Raw genomic sequence first — 25980 nt, forward strand, 5'->3', positions numbered from 1 at the left:
ACTGCCAGGGGGAAAAAAGAAAAAGGAAAAAAAGGAAAAAGCTCATCAACAGCATACCTGCAGGAATAGTTTTGCTCCCTGCCAGCCGCTGGAGACGGAGCCAGGCGGTCACAGCGCAGCCCACACGGACGCCGCTGGCTGGGGACACGGCGATGCTGCGGTGCAGGGAGCCGGGCTCCTGCCCCCCACAGCATGCACGGCCCCACGCAGCCCCTCCGGGGGGCTCAGCTCCTTTCCCCACGCAGCCACATCTGCGCATGGCTCTTCTCCAGACAGGACAGGAGCTGCTCTTGCTTGAGATGGGCTTGCACCATGCTCCAGAGGAGAGGGCAAAAACACAGGGGGTGCTGCCTGGCCTGGAGCTATGTCCTGCTATTTGGGCAGCCATCCCCACCCAGAAGAGCTGTGCTTTCTTCTCCTTTCACTTCCCTGTTTTGGCTTCACCTCCCACTGCAGGACTCACAGTGGGTGCACTTACACCAACCTAAGCTGCTATGGCAGAGGCCCCCTTCTCCCCCATCCCTCCCTTAACGATTTCCCTTCAGGAGCAGGAGCAGATCTCTGCCCAGGTGTGCTGATGGATTTCAGGTGTTTCAGAAGACCAGCACAGGAGACGGCCCTGCCCCGGGGTTTGCTGGAGGCCGCTCTGTGGGAGCAAGGCGCTGTGCTGGCTCCGCTGCCTGGGCAGCGTCAGTGCTGCCACAACGCCCGGCCTGTGCCCGCTGCCACAGGCCCTGGTGCTTCTCTCAGGGAAAGCGCGAAGCCTGGGAGGGGAGCTGGGCCACCGGCCACATCCGAATACCTTCCCTGGCCTCAGCCACCGACCGTCAATAAATCTTTACTAGGGCTAATTTATCTCCAGCCCAAGGCCGCCGCTCGGCCGCAGCCCGTGGCCGCGCTGCCACCTGCTGGGCGCGGGGCCGACAGCGCCGGGCCTCGGCGGCCGGATCGGGCTGGGGCTCGGGCTCGGGCTCGGGCTCGGGCTCGGCGGGGGGCTGTGGGCTCGGCCGGGGGGGGTCTGGGCTCGGCGGGGGTCTGGGCTCGGCGGGGGGCTGGGCTCGAAGGGGGAGGTCTGGGCTGGGCGGGGGCTGCACACGGCACTCGGGGAAGCGGGGCACAGGCAGCGCTGGCACCGGCGGTTCCCGAGCTCACCAAACCAGGGATTTGGGGCACGGAGCGGTGATGCAGTGACCGCCTCGACGGCAGAAACGCGGCGGTGGGCCGGGCGGCACACACAGCCTCAGCTGTCCGCGTGCTGAGGGCAGCAGCAGCCCCCCCGGCCCCCACCGACCGCCGGCCCCGTGCACAGCTCTGGGTGCCCACCCCGCACCAGCGAGCCCCGCGGCTGGAGGGGCTCGGGAGCACACCCCGCCGGCCCCCCTGCCCCTCCGGGGATAATTACTGCCCCTATAATCGTCTTTCAGAAGGAAAGCAAGCCCGCTTTCAGTGCTTCGCTGCCAAAGCAATTCTCTCAATTTCAAGAGAAATACTAATCTCGTACTCCTACACAAGCGAGTGCTAATGCGCTAAACTGCTTAGAGGGGCTTATGGAGTGAAGTGTTTGGGGAAAATGTAGGAGTGGCGACAGGCAATCCGGTCATGATCCCCCCAAAATACATCCGCTGTGAGCCCGGGGAGGCACGGCTGATGCTGAGGGGGCAGCAGGGGAGCGCTGTGAGGATGCCCCCATGCACAAAGTCTGTGCACATGGGCAGAAGCAGCAGGGGGAATCCCTGCACCCCTCTTGCTGCCAGAACGGCCCCAGCGCTTGGGGACAAGCCAGCGCCTGGTCCCCGCGCTCAGAGGCTGCTCAGGCCTTGAGCTTGAGCAGGACACATTCTGCTGCACCACGCTCGGCACATGTTCTTTAGGCTAACTGCCATCGGTTCAGTGCCTTTTAATTAACAGGTTTATGTCGTTGATCTATCCCCATTTCTTTCCTTTCCCATCCCAGCCACACGAGCGTGGCAGGTTTCGAGCAGCTCCGGGTCTCAGGGGGTGCGTGGCGGTGCCAGGGGAGCGGGGGCTGGAGGCGTGCACCCAGGGCTGAGCTCGGCCTCACGGCATCCCCGGGGTCTCCCCTTCTCACGCCCCAGTTCCTGCAGAGAATATCAAGGCAAAGATTGGGTCAAGTAGTGGAGTGTGCCCATTTGGTGTTTTTTTTTTGTTGTTTTTTTTCTTTTTTTTTTTTTTTCTTTTCTTTTCAGAAATGCATTTTAAATAAAGAAGAAATGAGAGCTCAGGAATGCAGGGTACATCTATACTGGTGTAAATCAGCACAGGTCCTCCCACATCCATGGAAATGTGTGAATTTACACCCACAAGGAGTTTGTGTTTTGTTTTTTTTTTTAATTGGCCTACATCTCCTTCCCTGTGTATTTTCACCATATGTCCAGGGCTGAAAGGGAAGCGTCCATCTGTGCTCTCAGCGGTTCATGTAAACAAGCACCCCACCGTCAGGTAAGTCACTGTCATGGACAGCGGGCCTGCCTGCAGGACGGGAAGGGAAGCAGCCGTGTGGCCACGGCCCCTGCCCAGCCCCGAGGCCCAGCTCCCAGCACGGGGCCGGGGAGGAGCCGCAGAGCTTGGCAGAGCCACTGGCACCAGGCAGGGACACGTCAAGGGGGGACAGGGACACGGCGCCAGCCACATGCAGCTTTCCGGGACAGCAGTGAGGCGGTGAACACTCTGAAACCACAACAGGTGTTTTTGAGAAAAGTTAAGCAGTTTTATTCAACAGGATGAGTCCACATCCGACCAGTGGCTCCATCTACATGGCATCATCAGCATACAGGACAGAGGACCCCATCAGACACTCTAGCTGAACGGCATCTCACCATACGTTACAGAGACAACACCCACGGGGAGGACGACGACCGTTAGGAAGGGCAGCCAACCAGCAGGGTCCTAAGGTTTCCTGGCACAACCAAAAAACCCCTCAGACTCCACAACCCAGCCACTCAGAAGCAGATCAGACTCGGGACACCTAGTGCCGCACCGTGAAAACCACAACACTGCTAGTTAAATAACACAGCCCGGGATTTACAGAAGTGATCTGTCGGTGTACTTCAGCCTAAGGAAGGAAACGCGCTGCCGTCACCGCCCGGGGACCGACGTGCTTGCACTCCTTGCCGAAGCCAGCACAGAGAAGAGAGGGGCTGGGGCACAACAGCCCTGCAGCGGCACTGCCGGGCCCGGGCACCTGGGCTGAGCGCAGAGCTGCCTCAGGAGCAGCCGCGGTCCTGGGCGACCCGCAGGGACCCCCAGGAGGGTGGCACCGGCTCTGCACAGCAGAGAAACAACCCCATGGAGCTGCCCTCCTCTTCCTCCACGGGGCTCGCCCGGCGTCCCCTACCCGCTGCTAGGCTGCAAATTTTCACAGCTTGAGTGAACAGCTCTAGGAACTCTTAAAGCCTACAGTCTTTGAGCCTTTAAAGAGGTATCAAGGATCAGGATAAAGTCACTCATAAAACGTGAGTGGGTTCCAGTTATGATACTCCTGCAATGTGTTTAAATTTTGTGCCAAGTTACAGAAAAATACATTTTTCCCCCTTAAATTTACAGTAGTTAAAACTACAATTGGAATACCGTATTAAAAAGGGGTAGTTTAATCTTCAACAAAATGTCTTGATTTTTCTTTTCTTTAAAAAAAAAAATTAAAAGGATTTTAAAAGCAATCACCCACAGCACAACATAACTGTACAAAGGAAATCGTGATGTGTACAGCTCCAAGTACATTAATTCCAAGCATTTGTTCTGGTGCTCAAAAAGGCACTTAAAGATAAGAAAACAATTGTATTAAAAACCCACAACAAAACAAAACAAAGGAAAACGAAAGGCAATAATTTAATAGAAAACACTGGAATTTGTACCGTATCGTTAAAAGAAGGGAAGAAAAAAAACAATAAACATGGTTTTGCTATCGAGTCATCTTTGAAAGTATATAAAAAAACAGACGACTGGCAAAGTGAATGTTCTCCAAGAACTAAATGGAAAAAAAAGAAGTTACTGGCAACGAATACACAACTCTCGTGCCAAGTGGGTTTCTTCCCTCCCCTAAGAGCCCATTTGCTGGTTCATTGCTAGAACAGGCTGTGTGAACATCTGCTGCCCATAATGACAGAGGCGTTGACCTCGGGGTTAGTCTAAGTTTAGGAAAGGGGGGGAAACTATGAAGAAAAATAAACATCAATATGAACTAATTGTGGTAATTACAAATGTCAACTATGTTAATAGACAAGTACGTAAACACCATTTCCCCTTATAGCATTACACTGAGGAACAATGACAGAACCACTACATACAGTACTTTCCCCCACACTGTACACTGAAAGGTTAGGTTTCTGCTTTTTATTTCTTTAACATTACTTTTTACATTGATCTATCTACTAAGTGCAAAGATTTGGTGAGTGGCATTGGCTTTCATCTAATCTTACCCTATATTTTGTACAGCTTACATTTTAACAGTTACTTTCCAGCACTGAAGCAAGTACAGCGATACATAAACGGACCGGGCAGGCGGCCGGAGAGGCAGGCGTGGCAGGGACACATGCTCGTGCGCCGGACACGGGACGAAGCAGCCCTCCTGCCCGGCGGCTGGCGCCGCGCGCCCGCACCGAGGGCGGCCGTGGCTGCGGCAGCACAGCCCAGCATCGGCCCGCGGGCTCGGAGAGAGGAGAGGAGGTTGACGGGAGAAAAAAAGCCGTGGACGGGGGAAGAGGACCGCTGGAGGAGGCAGGAGGGCTTGCTGAGGGACAGACAGGAGTCAGATACTGAGAGGAGGGGATGGACGCTAAGGAGCTGTTAGCGCAGATTTCTGTGCAGCTGAGACTCACGATGGCCTGGTTCACGCTGGGGTTGCGTGGGATCACGTGGAAGGGACCAAATTAAAGCACAGGTCATCGCGTGGAACTCTGTACAAGAAGAAGAAAACTGCAGGAGAAGCACAGAGTGTCTTGATTTCAGCATTACAGAGAGACTTGGTTACCAGACGAAATACCATGCAATCCCCAGCTCTTTCTGCATATTTTTTTTTCTCTGGGTTAAATGTTTAGAGGAAAAACAAAATGTAAATTATTTTGCATAAACTCAAACTGTTGTATTATATAGTACAGTACAGAAAGTGCAAAATATCACCCCATCAGATCGGTTACGCATCTGATACGGTCAAATATGGCTCATGCTTTTCATGCAAGAAGACGCAATCTGAATCAAGACCCTCATGTACTGCTGTGCAACTTGAAATAAAGGAACGTTTCTGTACCAAAGCCTCCTTGCCTGTTTAGTCCCATTTGTTGAGATATTCATTGGTTAAAAAACAAACCAAAACAAAAAAAAGTGTATGGGGAAAGTGAAATGAAGCATCTCAGAGCTGTGTAAGTTACTCTATTTATGCTTTACCACAGGTTTGTCACCAGTCCTTGTTCATTTTGAAGTCTTCAAGAAAATTGGAGTTCAGAGGACCCTGCTCGCCCCCCCAGCGCTGCGCTGTGACCGGGGCAGCAGCGATGCTCCTCGCCCTGCAGAGCCTGGGGAGCGCCCGGTCCTGCTGGCTGGGCCCTCCCGGTGCGCACCAAGCAGTCTCAGGACTCGGCTTGAGAAGACATCCCGGCCGGCCTGACGAACCCTGCTGTCACTTAGACATTTTCAACTCCATAGGCCAAGTAGGGAATAAAACCCATTGTATCTTCCTTTTTTTTTTTTTTTTGTAAATGTCGAGAGGTGCAGAATATCCTCCCAGGACTGGCCTTGTATTGCTCGACACACAGTTGCAAGGTATTTCCATGCACGCACACGCAAATAGCCTGGGGAAAAAAAAAAAAAAAAAAAAAAAAAAACACAACCCAGCATCTCTAGCGAGGATGTTTCAGAGACAGTTTCTGAGGTAAATCTACTTTAAAAAAAAAAGTCACCCATTTCTGTACACTTTGTAATATATACTTCTACATAGAATGTGTATTCTCCAGTGACAACGTGTAGGCCTGCCGTCTCCTCCTGCCGCAGGGTGCAAGCTTGGGAAGAGTTTGCACATGGATGGGGGTGTGCGCGTGCCTACGTGCGCACACACACACACACGTGTCCAGGTAGGTGCCCCCAGGCAGGCCGAGGCGATGCACTCGCTCCCCCGGGGAGTTTGCTCGTGAGCATGATGCTGACCTGCCGTTTGGCCGAGCGCCGTCCCCGCTCCCCGCGCCCAGCCTACATGGTGCCCGATTTATCCGCCGAGCTGCTGGGGAACAGCTTCTCGGTGGGGGTGACGGCGGGGCTGCCCACCCCCGAGCTGCTGCTGCTGCTGGAGCGGTGCTGCACCACCGGCCGCACCGGCCGCATGGGCGGGGGCCGCAGCTGCGCACCGGCCAGCCGGGCCGACAGGGCCGGCTTGAACGTGGTCATCATCTCCGTGGTGGAGCTGCTGCTGCGCCGCATGGCGGCGTCGGGGTCTCGGATCAGGATGGTGTGGAGGGGGCTGGCGGGCTCCGAGTTGGCGGCGCCCAGCGGGGGGTTCTTCATGGGCTCCAGCGTGTCCAGCACCACGTCGGGAGCCTGCTTGGCCGTGTTCTGCCGCTCCAGCTCCCGCAGCTCGTTCAGCGCTGTGCTCATGGTCTTCTCGATGTCCTGAAAACACCACCAAGAAAGGGAGGTCGGCATCACAGCCCACCCCGCAGAGATGCCCCTATCCTAGTGTCTGCGTGGCTGGGGGGTGGCTGTGGGGGCTGACCAAGGATGGGGTCTCTCAGGCCTCTGGGCAAAGCAGGGGCTTGTGAAGATACGGGGCCCAAACTGTGGCAGCACAAAGGCACCCGCTGACTCTGAAGTCAGTGGGAGTTTGGTCACCAGCTCCAAAAGCAGCAACTCCTGTGTGCCGTGACTGATGCTGTGCCACCAGCCCTGATATCCTGCCCACCGGTCCCTGCAGGAACCAGCCCCCCAGCGTGGCACCTCCCAGACCACCGGGGTCGTGGTCCTGGGGCACAGCACCCCTGAGTTTGCCCAAAGAGATCTGCCAGAAAGGGAGCCCAGTTCAGGGAAAAATGTCGATTTAAAGCAAATTGGGTGAATTGCCTACAATTGTAGTGCTGATCTTTTCATTCAGAAATAAAGAGGCCCTAATTTGCTTTCCCCTATTTCAGCCTTAACTGAATTAAGGCCACTTGAACTCAGAGAGACCGTCTGCAAAGTGATTTAAGTCAACTGAATCGATCATTTAAAAAGTAGCCCTAGCTAACTCTGCTCACTGTCCTTGTGTAGACAAGTCCTTCATTTTTCTAATGTATACCGCATACTTGGTAAGCCTCAGGTGATGTTCAGTAGACGGAAATTAATTATCAAGTTAGCTCCAATTAATTATATTAAACTGCAAAAAATGAGTGGAAACAAACTCCCAGAGCCAAGCCTTAGGACTACCATGTTCAGCGGTCCTACAGACTTCAAGGTAAATATTTATTTACATCAGCTGAGTGAAAATGCTTCCCACAGCTCTAAAACAAAACCCAAACCAACCAACAAAGCCAAGAAGTGAACAAAACAGGGCATTCACCCATTCCTCCGGAGGCACCCGCTGCCCTGCCTGCCCCGCGGCTGGGAAACGGGCCCTGGGCAGTGCCCAGCAGGGGCCCCAGGGGTCGGCGCACACTGTTACGCTGCCCCAGCCCTGACGTGGTGCCCCAGCCCGAACCCCACTTGGGATATGCACTAGGCTGCAACCAGAACTTTGTGGCTTTGTTCACGCCAAGCGTAAGCTCTTGATGAACAGAGAAGCTGGGTAGCGTGCTGCAGAGCAAGCGAACAAGGAGCATGACTGGTGGAAAAGCAGACAGGACAGTAAAAGGTCTTTCTTTCTGCAATGATCATTAATTACCCCACTGAAAACAGCTGACTCTACACATAACAACCTGCCAAACCCCACACAAGCTCCTTCCTTGTGGTGGGCAGTGGTGTCCCCAGCAGCCGCCCTTCTCCGCGTGGGCATCAGGTGGGGAAATCCCACCGCCCTCACTCCTGGCCAAGTGCGGCACGAAGCCAACAGCCTGGGAAACGCTGGAACTGGGGACTCTGCACAGCCCCATGCACCCTGAGACGCTGGAGAATCCTGCAGTCTGCTCCGTGGAGGGACCACGCTCCAAGATGTTAATAGGTTTAGTGTAGCCTGGCTGAGGCCCCCAGCGAGCAGTGAGCAGAGGAGGCCTGCCGGCTATGCTGAGGTAACATGCATGGAACGAGCACTGGGGAACTGATGGCAAATGCTGCTGCTGCTGATGAATAGCTGGGGACATCCTACTGTGATTAGGACAACGTTTGGAGGTCCTAGCTACCAACAGCCAGTAATGAACCTGAAACGTTCTCCTCCATGCACTGAGCATCTACCACATCCTGATTTGACAGATCTGGTTTTCCCCTTTATGAAGTGCCTGAAGAAGGTAATGCACTTCCCTCCCTGGGGGAGCCAGGGGCTGCCAGCGCATTTCAGTGGTGGATCGAATATTGCTGCCTATTGTCTCGAGGAAACAAGATTTGTGGGAAGAGGCAGTATCTGTTATTAGACACACCAATACAGCTGAAAAAGCAAGAAGGCTGTTGGCTGCTCATTGTTGTCTTTAAACCATCACAGCTGCAACAGCACCATCACTGTGAAGTGCTTTGCGATGAAAGGGGCTCTGCAGGGTTCACCCAGTGAATTTTATTTTACCTCTTGATCCCTGGGTACCGAGAGCCACTTCACAACCCTCTTACCTCAGCAAGCGCTTCTGCTTCTAGAGATTTCTGATCTCCGAGACTACTGTGTCTAGTCGATCCACAGGTCGATCTCAGCGGGTGGCCATCAGACAAGGCCTTTCTGTCTGGGAAATTGATGCTCCCTGCACTGCCGAATGTCGCCATTCTGCGCTTTTCGGGGCTCTCAATCCTGCCTCTGTTTAGAGGTATTTTGTGGGGGCTGCTAGGGCAGGCAGCTGCTCGAGGAGGAGTGTCTATGCCAGGACCCATCCCTCGGGGCGGGCTGTGGGTGTCCCCCCCGCTTCGACGGCGAGGGATAGCTGCGCCGTCAGACCTCAATCTCACTCTGCAAAGAATTCATCACAAGACTAGGTCACCGTCCGTCAGACAGAAGCATCTGGTTGCATGCTGTAAGACAATCTCTCAGCTCTGAAAAGTCAGATCAAACCGAACTCAAGCCCTTCAGCTCCAGAAGACTAAAGCAAGAGGTGAGACAGACATTTTAGAGACAGACATTTTAGCCAGTGCCAAGAAAGAGACAGCATTGACAGCATTGTACCTTTTTTAGTTGTTAAGATCTACATTAGCAATCCACACGAAAACCCCTTCCATGCTCACATCATTCCACAGAACACCGTGGAGCTTTCCCTTCCGTCTGGCCCTGCACAACACGCTGACTTCTCCCTGCACGTGGCAGGGACCACCTCTGCGTTCGCAGGAAAAAGAGAGTTTCCCTACCGGCCCATTACTCCGCCAAAGCCGTAGTCCACAATGTGATCTGTTGGCGACTGGATGTCGTTCTTCGAGGAGGCTTTGTCATCCAGCAGAGGCCCGCTGCTCGCCTCACTGTCTGCCTTCTGACTCAGGCTGTCGGAGAAGGCATCATCCCTGGGGAAAAGGAGTACCCTCTCAGGCTGGCATGTGCAAAGGACCCTGAAACCTGCCTAGAGGCAGAGCAAGCGGTGAACAATGCCAGGTACGTGCACAGGCTGAGACCAATATTGCGTCTGCATCGAGCCGCTCTGGGTAGTCAATGACAGACGGGGTCTAGGCACACCAAGTGCAGTGTTTAGCCTTTGTACCAGCTTGAACAACAAACAACCTAAAGCCAATACACGGAGAGGCATACAGGAACAGATACAGATTTCTCACTGAAGCCATTAAACCTGGGAAAATCTGGCCACCTATTAAGGTAGCTAAAGATGGACCTTGGGTAGGTAGGAGATTTTGACATCCTGAGTCTACGCACCACCTTTACTCACATGTCTTGCACCACGATGTACTGGTGGGGTATGAGACCATCCACACCATTGTGTCTCCCTTCCCACCAGTCTTCTGAGGCCCGATGGTACAGGAGGAGTGAGGCCCCCTTCTTAAAGGACAGCTCTCGTGGAGATCGTCCGATGTAGTCAAACTTTGCTATGGCTTCAATCTGCTCCACTTCTGCAAAGGAGAGAAGCACAAGCAGAAATGTTTGGTACAACCATCATGAGGGCACAATAAATCCTAGAATCAGCCACCTCACCTGAGCAGCTCCAATCCTGCTGCCCTAGCTTTCCAAAAACATCTTACGTGGAGTACAAACCACCTTATTTTTAGACCGATCAATTCCTTTTGTTCTTCCAGCCTTCCTAGAATTTCTCTCAAACTCACAAACTACCAGCAGCCACAAAAAGCTGCAGACCAGATGGGGAGCAGCTGAAATTTCTCTGTGTGCATATGGCATCTTCAACCGCATTCATATTTTCTTCCAACAAAGTAATTTATTTGGTTACAGAATCCCATTATCTCCCAGACTGGGAACTTGTCAAGCCGTGTCAGATACAGCCATCACAGCCCCACTTACCTTCTCTTCAATTCCCTCCCTTATCCCGGAGACAGTTTGGCCTGAATTATTGATGAATAATGAATCCCCTTTTGGGGATCCCCACAGAAACGATGATACCAGCTCTGGCCGGGCAGCTGCTCAGCACCACAAACTCGTTCACATCTGCAGACCCTTCCCAGCACTCTGCCTCACACGTTTTTTCTGATTTAAGCTCTACGAAATGCCAAAATTTTACAAATTTGTAGGATTTACAGACTGGGAGCTTAGGGCCTGAATGTCAAGAGGGCTGAGGCAGGACTCCACTTCAGCTCGGTGAGCACATCAGGAGCTCTGAGCCCCTGGCCCAGGGTGTCACAGCGGGAGCTGCTGGTGCACCCCAGCATGTGCCCGGTTTGCATTTAGCTGCCCGTGGAGGGGCACAGCTCTTCTGTGGATGTGTTTCCAGCTGGGAGCACTGAACCCTAGAGAAACGGCTGCAGGGACCGGCTGCGAGGCAGAAAGCATTTCTCTCTGGATGGGAAGGGAGAGATCTATGCTCACTTCCCTTCCAAGACTGAAGTAAAAAAGCAGGCTGCCACCACCCAGCTAGCTCTAACAGCTAGTAGAGCTAGGAAGCAAAAGGTCTAACTTCATCATTTGAGATACCCGATTGTTTTTAACCCTCATGGGGACTTAACCAGACTGGGACACCTGCTAGACAGAGCAAATTAGCCCAGTTCCTTTAGATTTGCCGTGCTCTCATTAAAAATAGGGAAAATTGATCTGTTACATCTGCCTCATCATTGAACCATGGGCTCAGCATCAGGAGGCACCCCCCCTCTCTGCTCAGCCACAAGATCTGCAGAGGGGGAGCCACTGGAAAAGGATGTGGGAAATGCTGGGTCTGAACCATACCCTCTTCTCCGTCTGAGATCGGACAGGTTGCTTCAGCAGACAGATTTTCCTCAGCTTAAAATACGAGTCTGCACCAATGCAAACCCCACAGTGCTCGGGAGTGCCACCGCAGGAGCGGTGCGGAATGCTCTCTTGAGGACACACGGTGAAGGGCTTTCAGAGCCCTGATAAGATATTGAGTTTCACAGCAGGGAGGGTGCACGAGGTGAGGAGAAGAAGGAATATGGAAATTCACAAAATAAAGCTCCTCTTCTCCACACTTGCACTACAGTTAATCACCTGGAAACTCCAATCAGAGCTATTAATGTGACCACCCAGGCATAAAATTGGCTAAATAGCAGCTTGCTCCCCCCCCTTCATCTTCTCATCCTCACGGCTCCCGTTTGTTCCTAACATGCAGAAGCATGGAGGGTGTTTTGTGCCTTGAGCTGCCTGACCCTGTGTGGTGGCCAGCCAGCCGGCCCTCCTGCCACCCCGGCGAGCCTCAGGACAGCGCCAGCATTTTGTCAAGGGCAGGGGGCGAGGGAACAGCAGCCATCAGGAGAGGCACGCAAGGAGGCGTCCAGCTCCACAGCACCCTTCTGAGCAGCAACGAAAACGCTGCCATGCGGGGGCACGTTTGCTGTCCTTCAGCAGCACCAGCTCAGCTGCCCCCACCCTGCGCCGGAGCTGCAGGTGCCTCCAGGGGCAAGGCAGCCCGTCGCTTTCCTCTGCTTTGGGCACCGCGTTTTGTACCGAACACACTTCTTGTCCGACGCTGCCAGCGCTCCATTGCCATGCTCACCTTTGTGATCAACATGAGCTTCAAAGCTTACCGAGAGCCCGTGTATGAAATGGCTCGTGTACACAGAGGTGCGGGCAGACGGCAGCTTACAGAAAGCTGGGCAGGAACCTTCCCCAGAGCGCTGTGAGGCACTGATACAGCCAGCCGCAGAGGATGCACGGCTGGGTGCAACCAGCTGCATGCTCCCAGCTCACAGCACGTCCTGCTTTGCCCTCCACAGGTCTGACATGAGCAAAAATGAGCACATGGGTACCAAAGGAAACAGAATTGAAGAATTGACTGGGAACAAAACCAGGGTGCAGCAATCTGAGCACAGGTTCTTTTTGTTTTTGCCAAGAAGATGGCTGTTTGAATGGATATGATCCACAGCCTGACAAAGTCAGCTGAAGAGTCCTTCTCTTGAACAGACTCTACATGGGGCTGCTGAGCTGAAGTTCTGTTCCCACAAGGCATCCCAGGGCCTGGAGCAAGCAGAGTTGGTCCCCAGGCACAGGTAACTCCCCTGGCTCCCCCCTGGCTCCTGTGAGCCATTTCACACAGCCAGGCCTTGCCAGCACATGGCACGTAAGGGAAGACGACAAGGAGAAGAAAAAAAATCATATATGGTATTAATGCAATCTCATAGAACAGCTGCATAAAAACAACCCCTGTATCCTCCCAGAGTCAGACTGCAGGGAAGGTCCATGCACATCCTGTGATGAAAACCTTTAAGTGATGTTAATATGCATAACCAAACCTACAAGCATCATCCGCCACTAACGCTGAGAGACACCGGTCCAGTGTAATGCAATTAAGGGCATGGTGCTTTCCTGCACGCACAGTTCTTCTAACACAGACCCAGTTCTCTGCTGCTGCTGTCTGTGCTTACCGTCATCACTGGTGTGTGGCTCCGTGCCATTGTCATGGTCAACTTCATCAATTGTGCCTGGCTCGCTGTGGGGGCTGTCACTGAAATAAAATACACGGTGCTTTAAAGGAAAGAACAAGCTTCTGTTCTCAATACAATTAGCAAAATAAAGCTGAGGGAAAATCTGGCCCCAAGGAGTTCTGCTTTTCATTTTTGTAGGACTGAGATACTCATTTTAAATCACAGCAGATCTCTGGACTTGCTTTGAGAAGAGCAGACACTTGCACCACAACCTTCAGGCCCAGAACTTCATGTTCTGTTGCTTGTGCATCTAACTCATTTTTGGAAAAACAAATCAGTGTAAATAAGAAGTAAATTTTTCCACTCACTCATTCACAATGATTTTTAGCATTTTGTCCTCAACTCTTGCACACCTATTTCATAATGTTTAACAGAAACAGATGTAAAAAGGCATGCTGCTTCTGCAGAGAGAAAAATTCCTCCCAGTGCTCTGCTCAGCCTGGGCTCAGATGTCCTGAATATCAAGTCTGAACTTCCTCAGAGGCCTCTTCATACTCCATCCTCGCAGGGACCCCCAGAACCCTTCTCCTATACTCATGTGAGCTGGAGTTAATTCTCTGTCTACAAGGAAACAAGGCAAAGCCCTGCATTTTGTCACAGCTTCACTCTTAATTTACACTGCAAGATAACCCCAAGGAGGGGAGACGGCTTTGCTAAGTTCTGCAGAGAATGAAGTTCTGCCCCCACTGCTTACCAGTACTCCTCCCCTCCAGTCATGCACTTCTCGTAGACAGGTCCTTCCAGCTCTCTGTGGCTGGGGAAGATGCCCTCGTGGTTGATGATGATGGTTTTGATGACCTCATTGACATGGGCTTGGCAGGACACCGGATCCTGCCCATCTGGAATGTGCATCAGAGTGGGCCCAAAGCAGATGGCCAGGTTGTAGGGATCCATCATGTTCTCATCGCTGTACTGTGACAAGCTGCAAGCACAAGTGTTAGCGAAGTGCAGTGCCCGCTTTCCCTGGCAGCTCAGAAAAATCTCCCACCAAAGTCCCCATCGCCCAAAAGCCATCACTGAGTTGCACCTCTTCCCCGAACACACTGCCACGGTCAGGCAAGGCTGAGGAAGAAGCAAAATACAGTTCACCAAGATGACTCATGCAACAAAGAAAGGGAAGCCCTGAAAAAAAAAGGCAGACATGAACAACTGAGTGAGAGAGCGTAAAAAGAAAGAGACTCACTGATTGAGGAAAGCAAAAAGGTATCTCATGACAACGATGACAGCCCGGGGCAGAGTGATGATGATTTGCTGAATCTGATGCACTCTCTCGGTGGGATTCTCAATTTCTGGAACACACACATAGAAAGCACATCTTTAAACCTTCCTAGGACCAGGCAACACAGCACCAGAGGGACTTGTTCCAGGTCTAGTAGCCTACTATGCAAGGAAAACAATAGTTCTTTTCCCAATTTGATCCACTGGTTTGGCACTAAGTAAGTAGAGAATCAGGCATACTGCTCTTCCACAAGTGAATTCATATGTATGTTCAAGATTTAGCTTAAACAGCAAATAAAGACATGTCCACGGTTACATTTTTAAAATGCCTGCTTACATTTAGTTAATTCCTCAACAACTACCCCATTTCTTAAAAGCTTCAGTCAAGTATGGCACTGGAAAATTGTGCCCTGTTCGGTGTTCTAGTCCAGATTTTAAAATGAGGTTTTTACTAACTTTACTCCTTCACGGGTTTAACCATCAGGTCCTCCTCAGCTCTTCTGCCTAAGTCTCCCACTGGCTTTAATAGGAATTTAATCTGAGCTGGCACGTTAAGATTCTCTTCTCCCCTCCACAGCAGTGCACAAAGCCCAGAGCTGCTAAAGGAAAACAACTTCCTTCTGCTGGAAGGAGGGTGACGTTGAGCTGTCTTGCTTTCAGTGCCAGATCCCTCGCTCAGAGCCCTCTGCACACACCCCAGCCTCGCACGGAGCACGCCAGCGCATGCTGGGGCCGCCACGCAGCAGCCTCCAGCCCCCAGGAGCTGCAAGGGCCCGGCCCCGCTTCCCACCACGGGGGGCTCGGCGCTGCTCCTGCAGGTGCTGGCACCACACGGCCCCCAAGGATACTGTTTTTTGAAGCCCGTATCTGCTCACTGTGCTGTCTGGATACTTAATTCTTTGGCTTTTATTTTACATGACGCAGGCAGAGTACCAAAGCTTTGCTGAGACCAGCCTCAGACGCGTGGAACAAGCCGCACCAGTGGAGAGCTGCTTACTGCATGCTGCTGGTTCAAACTCTGACACTTGCTCATCAAAATAAAATTCCCTGACAACATGTAGCTGGGCTGCCATGTCTTCAAAAATTCTGAACAAAATTTGGCTTCAGCTCAAAAATCTTTATAGAAGTCCATGTTGGAAATCTTTTCCTTTTGCAGAACGCATTTATCCCGTTATTGCTTACTGGGCTCACTATTTCTTCAGTTTGGCTTTACTTAAGAATACATTTGTTTAAAAAAATCAAATACGCAAACACTCGATTAAAAATTACAATGATAGGTATCTGTTCTGAAACCCAGAGGAACAACTTGTCTTGAAGCACTTGCCTTTTTTCACTTCACAAAATGTTTCAACTGGCTGTAATTCAGAGGAATTACTGGAGTAAGCATCAATCACTTTGTAACACAGGCACACCCCTGAGCGAGCCTTTGCAAACCAAGTGCCTTTTCTACTCATCCATTTCTCATGTGCATTTGAGGAATGTCTCCATGTAAGCTCTCAGACCCATCAAGTGAAAGGAAAAAAACAGCCTCTCATTTGTCATCAGCAACGCCGGCTTCCCGCTCCCATAAAACCTCTCAGCTGAGTTTAACCTTCCCCCAGGAACAGAACGAAACAGAATATCTTACAGCACGGAGGGCGTTTCACTAAGCAGCGGCTGGGCACCTATCACACAGCCTGTATTTGGGTGACAGAATCAGAAGCAGTTGAGCTTGGATCACTAGTGGGAACACGGCACCTTAAAGCATTTGAAAACTATCCTTAATCTAGAGGTAGCGACAGCAGCAGAAAAAGAAAAGAAACATAAGAAAAAGGAAGTGCTTTGTTAAAATAGATTTTAAAAAAGAAGAAAAAAAAAGAAAATGGTAGGAGAAAATACTACCCAGAAAGTAAACTGATTATGTTTGCAATGAAAAGCTTCCAAGAGCTTAGCAAATTGTGCAAACGTTCAGTGCCTGGGGATGGCCCCAAAGCACAAGCCTATCACCCGCTCAGGCTCCCCTCCGTGCTGCTGCCGAGTCCCTCGGGTGGGCAGCCGGAGCCACCTCGCTGAAACTCCTTGTCTGGGGCACGCGGCTAGTGCAGAAGGAGCTTCCCTGGCCTGCCACCCTTACAGGTGTGCAGCGCTGTTTTACACATCAAAAGTGAACGGCAACAGCACATTTCCTAAAGCGACTATATAAAACAACTGTTCCTGAAAAATAAAAGCACATTCTTCTCCTTCTGGAACAAGCTCATCCTTGCGTCATTCCCCTCCAGACATCATCTGTCTTTTTTGACGTTGCTAAGTCCCTAGCAATTATGCACAGTGACATTAAAAGGGGGAGGGAGCACTGAAAGCCAAACGAAGGGCTCAGCACGTGTTCTCCAGCCACCTCCCCCCACAAGCTACCCCCAGAATGACACTCGAACCCCCAAGTACCCCCAGCACCTCTCTGGTAACACAAAGTCATCCTGAGGCCAAAGTGCACAACACCCTCTTCCATCATCTCTGAAGCATCGAATTCATTCTGCCTTTTTCCTTTGCCCTAGGGGAGCAATTTCCATGACTTGCCAATAAATAAATGTCAGCGCTACAAGGTTCTGAGAGAAATAAAGCCCAGCTGGGATATTTGTGTCTTCAGTTGCAGAGAAAGGAGTGGTGCTGGGAGCAGAATTCAGGACAGAACAAGAAGAAACCAGGCTCTCCCCTGAAATCAACGCTAGACATTTCCTGATGAAAAGGCTCAACTTCCACCTCTGTTCACATCCCAAAGCTGTTCCTGTTTTTCTTTGGGACAGGAAAAACAAACAGCAAATATTTTGAGAACAGCTGACTGCGTGAGGTTGAAACCACTTTTGCAGACCTCACACCACAGAGAAGCTTTTAGAATAGCCAATGGCTATTTGACCTCTGCTTTGTTTAGCAGAAGACACTGAGCTAAAGCAGCAGAACCCAGCTGGATCCCAGCAAACACAGCTGCGTGGCACAGGATGGGAGCACAGGACCAGCTGTTGGACATGCAGAGGGACCTGTGCAGGAAGCTGCCCCCTATGTTCAAGCAACTAATGACCCCTCAAGCAACCAGCAAACGTGTGTACAGCCCACTGGCCTAAGCCTGAGGGTGACTCTTGGGTGATCTTCATGGTGCTAGGAAGACTTCAGAGGAGCCATAGCAAGATGTTTTACCTCTCCCTTACCTTTGCCGCTGCTAGTGCACAACCTTAATGCCTTTTCCTCACAACTTCCATTGGAGAGCTACAGCCCTTCTCACAGCATATGCTGCAAAACACAGGTGTATTTGCCCCATTTCTAGATTTCCTTGTCCCGCCTACTCTTCAAGAAGTCATGTAACATATACTTACTTATAGTAGATATCAAATCTTGAAACCTTTCCTTAGGAAAGAGGGGGTTTTCCAGTCCTCGGAAATACAGCTTCAAGACTCCAGCCACTGAGTTAATGTCACGTTCATTTTGATCATCAGCAAGGGGATCTTCACCTGCCCAGTTATAAATAAAAACAGTTTTTATTTCCAGCTTTACTGTCAAGTTGGACTAACACGGCAAGGGTTTTTCCTAATTCAATGGAAAAACAAAATTTCCCACAGCTCTGAAAACCCTCCTGCCTGTAGAATGGTAGCTCTGCATTTTCCCAGCAAGAGAAGAGTTTAATAAGGTATTTCACTACACAGCATCATGCTAAGATATGTGATAGCCTTACCTATAAAAAGCCAGGGTATGTAGTTTACTGTGAGATGTTAAACCTTTCCTGAAGCTGCAGATATTATTCATCAGTTCTATTTCAGCATTTCCATCCCAGTGCATTTTTGCACTTAAGACAGCAGCTTGGAGAGCTGAACAGATCTAAGTTGTGGCAGGTGAGCCTGAGAGGACAGGCTTGCCTAGAGTATGCAGTTGTGCCTCTGGAATAAGACCGAAGAGTTCTGGATATTATCAACTTAAATCTATAAATGGTTTTCAAAAGCTAAGGGATTTGGATACTGATTCCTCTAACTGGATGTGCAAATCCTCCAGTTTTTGGAAATCCCACCACTACCTTCTCCATTGGCCACCTTCACTCTGATCCTTCCAAAGCCGCTCAAAGCTCAGCGCCACAGAGGCCATTTCACCCATTTCACAGCTTCAGCTTTCCTCGGTGACAGCAGGATCACTCTGCTCTGACCTGCCAGCCTGACACCTTTGATGCTGTTTTCCCAACAGAATGATTAGGAGTCCTGTAACCAACTCTGTCACCAGAGACACGTGGCAATGCTGCTCCTTCTGTGACAAACCACTGCAGGAAGGAGGCAACCCCCATGTGATGACTACGCTCCACCCGCTAGAGCAGTGGATGTCACTATACCACATTAATATTGTCGGACCACTAAATACACACTCAGAAGCAGAGAAATAATGTTCCTACCTTCTCTGATACTCTTGCTGTCCTTGGAACTGATAAAAGTTCCTTGAAAATGGATCCTCAACAAACTATTTTATGGCTTTCATCTGAGGCTGCCGCACTTTTAAATAAAGGCTGGGGAAAGGGTTTCTGCACCTCCCTGCTTCTGATGTTCTTTCCCTAGGTGACTCTTTGCTATTCCTGGAGATACATTGCTAGGTTATCTAGAAGAAGAGAAAACTTCCTGGTTTCTCCTCACAGAAAGGCCTTTAGCATGGGATTTACAAAACATCCAGTGCTCCAGGTCAGCACGCTGACACCCCCACGACAGTATCTGCCCCCCAGAGGCACAGGCAGAGGGGTCAGACACGGCCGTCTGTACCCACACACCGTGCCAACGCACCTCTTTCGAAGGAATTCTTGATGTCGTTGACTTCCACCTGGGAGCCAGGAACTCTAAAAATACCCTGTTGTTGAAGGCCTGGAAAAGAACGATCAGTTTGACAAGCTTTACCTAACTGCCATTCAGTACTTTCTGGTAAAGAACAGCAGAAACTAGAAGTCGATGCTCTCAGAGAGAAAGGCTCCGAGAGCAAGAAGGGGACCGGGCAGGCGACCGAGAGGCATTTCTGCTCATGTTCTCCAACCAAGGCCACCTGTATCAAAGTGCTGAAAGAGCTCCTGTTGGCCTGGGGCCTAAGCAAACAATTTAACCTGAATAAGTACTAACAAGACCTAAATATTTGTCAGTCATCCCATGTTACATCACAGTGAATACCATCATAATTATAACCTGAGCCCATGCAGCAAGGGCTGAGGGCATCTATTCTGAATTTCACTGCTAACTACAGTACGTGGTTACCTGTGCAGGACGTTTCTGTGTTGATACGACAGAATTAACTTACCATACAAGTTGATGTAACGAATGCAGCTTTCTACTACAAGTGGAATAGCTTGTCCTGAGTCCTTCAGGAAAGAGAAAAAAGTAAAAAATTAAAAATTTGCTGGTGGATTGATAACATTGCACTGAAAAAGCATTAAAGATGGCAAAAACAGATTTGAAAAATCAGTGCCATTGAATTTAGTAAGAGAAAGAGGCAAGAGAAGGAGGCGTTACGAACATCGAGCCATCTAACTGCTGAATACACTTGGTGCGCTCAATTACTCACAAAAAAAAGCTTTTACTAACGTGTATGACAAAGACTTGCTCACTGTCTGGTTGAGATAGGGGACTGATGCAACTGGATCACAGCTATTCCATTTCAAAGGTGTAATGCTGAGTCAAAATAAAACTTGCACTGCACCTGTCTGATGAAATAAGCTTCCAGTAACAGAGCTTACAACAGTATTTTTACCTGAAAAAAGAGCTATTGTCAGCAGATGCTGAAAAAAAAAAAAAAAAAAAAAAAAGGGAAAAAAGCCACGACAGTGTGTGAAATGAACTGCCTGGGTCTGAACCTACAATGGCTTTTGGCTTTTCTTTCAAAGCTGCTTCTCGCAAGGCCCCGCATGGAAGGAGCCAAGGGGAACGTGAGCTGAGCCTGCCTTCATAAGTGATTGCTTATTTTCCTTAGGGGCTTTGTTTGGCTGCTTTTTCCAGTAGAGTACAGTTGCATCTCTCTGGTTAATTTACTCCGTCTCACAGACGGGCCTCCAGTAAATACCTGATTTCTCGTTCGCGCATTCCTCCTTCCTCTGAGAACACAAAAAAGCAGCAGAGCGGGAAGAAAAGAAAAGATTAAGCAAGGATGAGTTCAGTTAGAGGTAAGTATCTGTTCCGGAGGCCATGAACACTCAAATGCAATGGCAGCTTAGCAAAGTCCAACCCCAGCCTTCGGGCCGCCCGCCCTGCCCTCCCTCCCCAGTCCCGTGGGCGATGCGCGCTGCACCCAGGCCCGGCGCGGCCAGGAGCGGCCTCTCGGATTTCCTCCCTGCCTGAGCCACGCCACGACCAGCGCCGGGGCACCAGCAGCCACCCAGCCCCGTGCCGGGACCTGGGGCCGTGCCCTCGCCGGCAGCTCCCCGGAGCTGGCACAGGGCCTCCTTCCACTGCCGCTAACTCCTCCTCGGTGATACTGAATAGCAGGGACTTTGAGTATGCTTTTTGAAAAATCAGCTCAAATATGGAACCATTGCAAGTGTTAGAGGGACTACTGGCTTCTGTGTTACCTGTGACAGGGCACTGCTTATGAACACTGCTTTTAGGCTTATGGTTGCACTGAAAGAACAACTCAGAGCCAGTCAATGCCTACGAGTTTACCTAATCCAGCATTTTCATACTGCTGTTTCCTGCAGTATTGCTGTTAAAACTTCCTTCACTGCAGGCCTAAAACAGGCACTGCTTCCTTCAGAAATCCTTCAAGTCACCAGACAATAGCAAAGTGCAAGAGGACCAATAGTTAGACAACTGGACGCATCCTTTGGACCAAATCTCTTTATCTTTCTCCCCAAACCTCTCATTTTGGGTAACTTCCTGGGACAAGCAGGGCCAAAAGCCCCCTTCACTGGGACTGTGCTGTGATCAACTGAGTCAGTCTGAGTTCATCCCCACCTGAACACAGAAAATACTCTGGTCAAGGTTTACCAGGGCTGCAGGGTATCAGAGATGGCTTGGAGGAAACCACCCGACAGCCATTTTGCCCCAGCACTGGAAGACAACCTTACTCTTCCCTGCTAGCTCTGACCACGCGGGGCTGGAGCCGAGCAAGTAATGGGCACATCCCTGGAAATCCACCTCAAAAAACCTGTTTAATCATCAGTGGTTTCCCAACCTCAGGTCTACGGGATTGTCAGAGGTTACAAAAGCATTTTTCTGCACCCTTCCACGCTGCCCTCTGTTCCTCAGGTACACGGGCTCGGCAGATCTAAGAGGTGTGGTGCCTTGAGGGCCGGCTGGGTTCCTCTCGCTGTCTGAGCTTCTCCTCCCGCTGCCGTGCGGTGCCGAGGGGGCTCGGGGCACAAGGCCAGCCGGCACAGAGGCAGCAGCTCTGCCCACTGCCCCCGGGCAGACCACCGCCACCCCCAGGGACCCCCTGCCTCCCCGTCCCGGCGTGGGTGTCCCGGCACAGGGCGGGTGAGGAGCGCGCCGGGGGCGAGCACGGCTACGGGGGGAAATCGTCACGGAGGCAAAGCGCACGCTGGCCGCGCCAAGTGGGTGCAGGCAGACCAGGAAACCCCTGTCCGAGGAAGGAAGCAGTCAGCAGATAGGACAGGAAAGCCACCATTACATTCACAGCGTTCATAAACTCTTACTGTCAGCCAGCGAGTACCTTAATGAACGTTTCCATATTGCCGTTAAAGAGTTTATGATTATAGACTGAGAGAGGCCTAGGTCTCCTCATTTTCTGTGGCTTAGGGGGAAGACATGGGGGCCTGGGAGAAAATGGAACAAAAGAAATCAACAAAACACCAACATAAATGCAATGAACGGGTGAGATCTCAACGGTTATGACTGAGAACAAAAAATAAACCAAACAGAAAACCCCCGCTGCGAGGACTCGGCGCGGGCTCCAGGCAGTCTGTGGCCACTCTCCCTTCGGCTGACACCACGAGGAGCTCAGTGTCACCCGGGGACGTGCCCTTTGCTTACCCCGAAGCCCTGCCACGGCGCAGGGCAGGCAACCCTGGCACTAACACTGGACCCACTGCCAGGTGACCTTGCTTTCCAGATCCCGAAGGCCAAGCTGAGCTTGGGTGCAGCTGGAAGGTGCCTGAGCGTTCAGTGGAGCTAATGTGTAGGCAGCCCGGAGCAAAGTCAGGGCTGTTCAATACAAGCTGTGCATATGTTCAAGTCGAGGTCAAGACTGCATTCAAGACTGCATTCAAATTGATCTCGATAATATAAACATTTAACAGCAACAAGCCGACCTGCCTGTTACTTTCCATCCCTGCAGTCCCCCGGTACTGGCCATGCACTGACCTCTGCTGCAGTCACACAGCACCCTACTGCCTATTTCTACAGCTGTGCTGAAGGCTCCTGGCTCATGCCACAGACAACAACTGTTTCCAGTGACAAAGCAGTAAGCATACCAGCAACCTCAGCCTGAATGAATGACGAGGGATCAGGAATTTTCTTCACGCAGAACTGGCTTCGTTCAAGCAAGAGAATAACGGAGCTGCTAAACGCAGCTGGTCAGCAGCGCCCTCGGCTCCCGCACCCTGCAGGCACCGCTCTCCCTCTCCGAGACGCCGGCTACCACAACTGCTGCTCTGCATTGGTGCTGGTGCATGGGATGACATTTTAGAAGTAAGATGAAGGCGTTGGTGCTCAGCAGGATTTTTAACACCTGCCTTCTATTTCTACCACTTCAGCACTCTGTCTGCCTGAAAAAGCACACAGAGCAGTTACAGTGCTCAGCTGCTTCCTTGATAGATCCCAGAAAACCCGTTAGGCCTTGGAAAGCCCTGGGATAATCCCACTTATTCCTAAATGGACCTCGTTCTGCTCAGAGATTGTCTGAAACAGGCCAGTGGGAACACCTCTGTAGCTAACTTGTCCGGGAGACATTCTCAGGAATGTGAATGGTCTCTAGTCCCTCTGGCAGGCATTCATGAAGTTGCCAGGAATCCAGGACACAACCAGAACAGTGAGCCCAGACAACACACGACACACAAGAGCAAACCCACCCACACTTGTGCAGGAACAACAAAGGCAGGCACCCACACGGGGAAGTGGGGTGTCCCCACCCCTACCAGCTGGGGACTACGGTCTGAGGGAACAGATCCCAGAGCCCCTCCTGATGTCAGCAAGAGTTAGGGACACTACTGCTTCTGGAAATGCAGCCATGGAAATGAGTAACGTGTTAGTGCTCTGATCAGCAGTCTGGAGGGCTGCTTCCAGTAATGATAATTACATTTTCATTTCTTCTTCTGATAACGAAGGACATTAAAACTCAAGTACACAGATCTGGAAGAGGGAGAAAAATAGCATAAATTCTCTAAGCGATTTCTGATCTGTGCTCTGTCCCCAGGCTACACAAACATCTGCAGAGGACAGATCATGACTGCAAATGAAAATGAGTGCTGGGAGCCTTCATGCAAAAGTGCTTGCAGAGTTGAATGGACACATATGATTTACACAGAGCTACAGTGCAAAGGTGATAATTGTAATCCCCTGGTTCCTTAATCAGGTGCCTTTAATTAAAATAAAGGATCTGGCTGTACACTCCTACAGCCTATAACCATTCCTTCAACTTTACAGCTCTTGCTATTTGAGGAGCAGAAATGATGACTGCCCAGCGAAGTGCCCGCATGACTCTCAGCTGAGCAGCCGTGTGCTGCAAACTGAGGACACCCAGAGCCTTTGCTGCGGTGTAATCTCCTCGCGCTGGGTGATGCTCTGGAGCCAGGCGGCCAGAGCAGCCCGGCCTCGGGCTGTGTGTGGTGGGAAGGTTGTTCCGACGGCGCTTACAGTGCTGCCGCGCACAAGGAGGAGATTGTCTCGTGTTTATTTTCCTTTGTGAAGTAAAAGCAAATACTGAAACAAAAGCAAACAGAAGCAGCAGGGAGTTGTGCCATCATCCCTCATGTAGGAGGCTGTTATTCATTCCTTTGATTGTTTTGGCCTGAAACACACACCACCAGTCCACAGGCACCCACTCCTGAGAAAGTACTCAAGAGCAAATTCTGTGAGATTTTACCGAGTTGTTTCGGTGTGCTTTTATCTGCCAGCTCTGCAGATAACCCTGCCTGGTGCATCCGAAGGACCAGGGCTCCGCTCACCAGCCAAGCACATGCAAACGCTCAAGAGCAGCTCCTTGGAACATATTGCTGCAGCAAGACATGAGGCTGTCCGGGTTTCTCAGCCTGTGCCCCCACTCTCTTGCCCATCGCAGGCTCGGAAGGCCACTCGGTCCCAATGGCACCTCCCCACCTTGTGTGGGAGCCCCAGCGGGCTCCAGCTCTGACGCCGCTCTCAGCCTGGCACCGGCAGCACACCCACCTCCAGCCAGAAGGCGGCAGACCAAGGCACCCGCTGGCCTCTGCCCTCTGCCCAGGCAGCCTCTTTCCTGCCTGGAAAGGCAGCCCAGTGATCAAGTCATCACCATCTGCTTCAGCATTTCTCACATGGAATGCCTTTTTTTTTTTTTCTGGTATTGCAAATTTAATTAAACTCTGAAATAGGATTGTAAAAAGATGACGCAAAAAGAGGTTCAAAATGTTCTGGGGAGATTTTTGCAGGCTTTGCTGGCCTATGTCTTACTGTTCGGAAACCAGCACACTCAGAGCAAGCCACTAGAGCTCTGTGGAGATGCTTTATGGACTGGACACAGATCAAAGCCTCCTGCCTGTTACATTCACCCCTAGGAATATCTCCTGCTGTAGCTGGATGAAAGTCTAAGAATAAAAGCATTCTCTGTGCTCCTGGGTAAAGAAGCCAGAGCTGGGAGAGGTTTTCAGGAGACATATCAAAGTCCTTAAGTGAACAGGGATGGCAGGGAGCAGGTAGACACACTTGTATTGCACTGTCTGAACACAACGCCACCTCAGCTGTGCCTACAAGACACTGCAGCGCACCGTGCTGACAGAGCACTTCCAGGCACTTCCAAGCCAGCCAGCTAGAAATTACACTGCAGCAAAAACAAGGGCCTGCTTGTCATCACCCTAATTACTCCACTTCAGGCAATGCAGCTGAGAAGCAGGTCAGCGATCTGGAGAGCCTGGGTTTGCCCACCCTCCAGCCTGCCAGCACAGGGCAGATGGAAGATAGTTGACTCTCAGCCCCACCAAGCTGTATCAGTTGCCAAGCAAACCGCCCTCCTCCTGCCAGCACGAGCTAAAGGTCCTTCCCAAAAGCAGACGAAATAGAAGAAACTTCTCACCTGGTTGTTCCGCATTCTGCTCTTTCACCTATGAAAAAACATAAGTTTCCATCAAGTCTGCACATTAGTCACCAGAAAATGACTGTTAAAACACAGATGCACAAGCATTCACACCCCTGCTTCTGGTTCTGTAAGCCCTGAGTTAATTGTTTGTGGCAAAGCTGAACGAGCCTGAAAGCCCTGCAGGTTGCAGGAGATGCCGAGCTGGTTGCCATGCGAACCCTTTCCTCTAAGAGGCACATTACAAGTCCAAGGCTCAGTCACAAGGGAGGGAAAGCATCTTCTACTCCCACTGACATTAAAGGTTTATTTGCAATATGAAGCTCATCTTAAAAAAAATAACCAGATGCACCACAGGTCCTCCACAGTAAGTGCTCATTTACAGTAGCTGGGGATTGGCCAGATTCAGACGGGAAA

The 25980-nt window shown here is 51.0% G+C and overlaps 2 protein-coding genes across 3 annotated transcripts in view; both read right to left on the minus strand.

Moving 5' to 3' along the window:
* The window catches only part of RAD18 (RAD18 E3 ubiquitin protein ligase), a 62732-nt gene extending 62110 nt beyond the window's left edge, over positions 1 to 622 (minus strand). The window contains exon 1 of the mRNA XM_035337470.1: positions 616 to 622. The gene's annotated coding sequence lies outside the window, so the exon portion shown is untranslated. The remainder of the gene's footprint in view (positions 1 to 615) is intronic.
* A 2084-nt stretch (positions 623 to 2706) lies between these two features.
* The window catches only part of SRGAP3 (SLIT-ROBO Rho GTPase activating protein 3), a 59287-nt gene continuing 36013 nt past the window's right edge, over positions 2707 to 25980 (minus strand). Inside the window, exons 10-21 of one of the 2 annotated variants that reach the window (XM_035337465.1) lie at positions 25564 to 25591; positions 22012 to 22114; positions 19648 to 19708; positions 19146 to 19223; positions 17709 to 17843; positions 14330 to 14435; positions 13841 to 14068; positions 13087 to 13166; positions 9975 to 10155; positions 9451 to 9600; positions 8731 to 9058; positions 2707 to 6615 (exon numbers count right to left, since the gene is read on the minus strand). In XM_035337465.1, coding sequence (XP_035193356.1) covers positions 6199 to 6615; positions 8731 to 9058; positions 9451 to 9600; positions 9975 to 10155; positions 13087 to 13166; positions 13841 to 14068; positions 14330 to 14435; positions 17709 to 17843; positions 19146 to 19223; positions 19648 to 19708; positions 22012 to 22114; positions 25564 to 25591 — 1895 coding nt within the window. In that variant the 3' untranslated portion in view covers positions 2707 to 6198. The remainder of the gene's footprint in view (positions 6616 to 8730; positions 9059 to 9450; positions 9601 to 9974; positions 10156 to 13086; positions 13167 to 13840; positions 14069 to 14329; positions 14436 to 17708; positions 17844 to 19145; positions 19224 to 19647; positions 19709 to 22011; positions 22115 to 25563; positions 25592 to 25980) is intronic. The other variant, XM_035337466.1, reaches the window with a different exon arrangement.

Source organism: Oxyura jamaicensis, chromosome 12 (assembly GCF_011077185.1).
Source record: "Oxyura jamaicensis isolate SHBP4307 breed ruddy duck chromosome 12, BPBGC_Ojam_1.0, whole genome shotgun sequence".
Lineage (NCBI taxonomy): Eukaryota > Metazoa > Chordata > Aves > Anseriformes > Anatidae > Oxyura > Oxyura jamaicensis.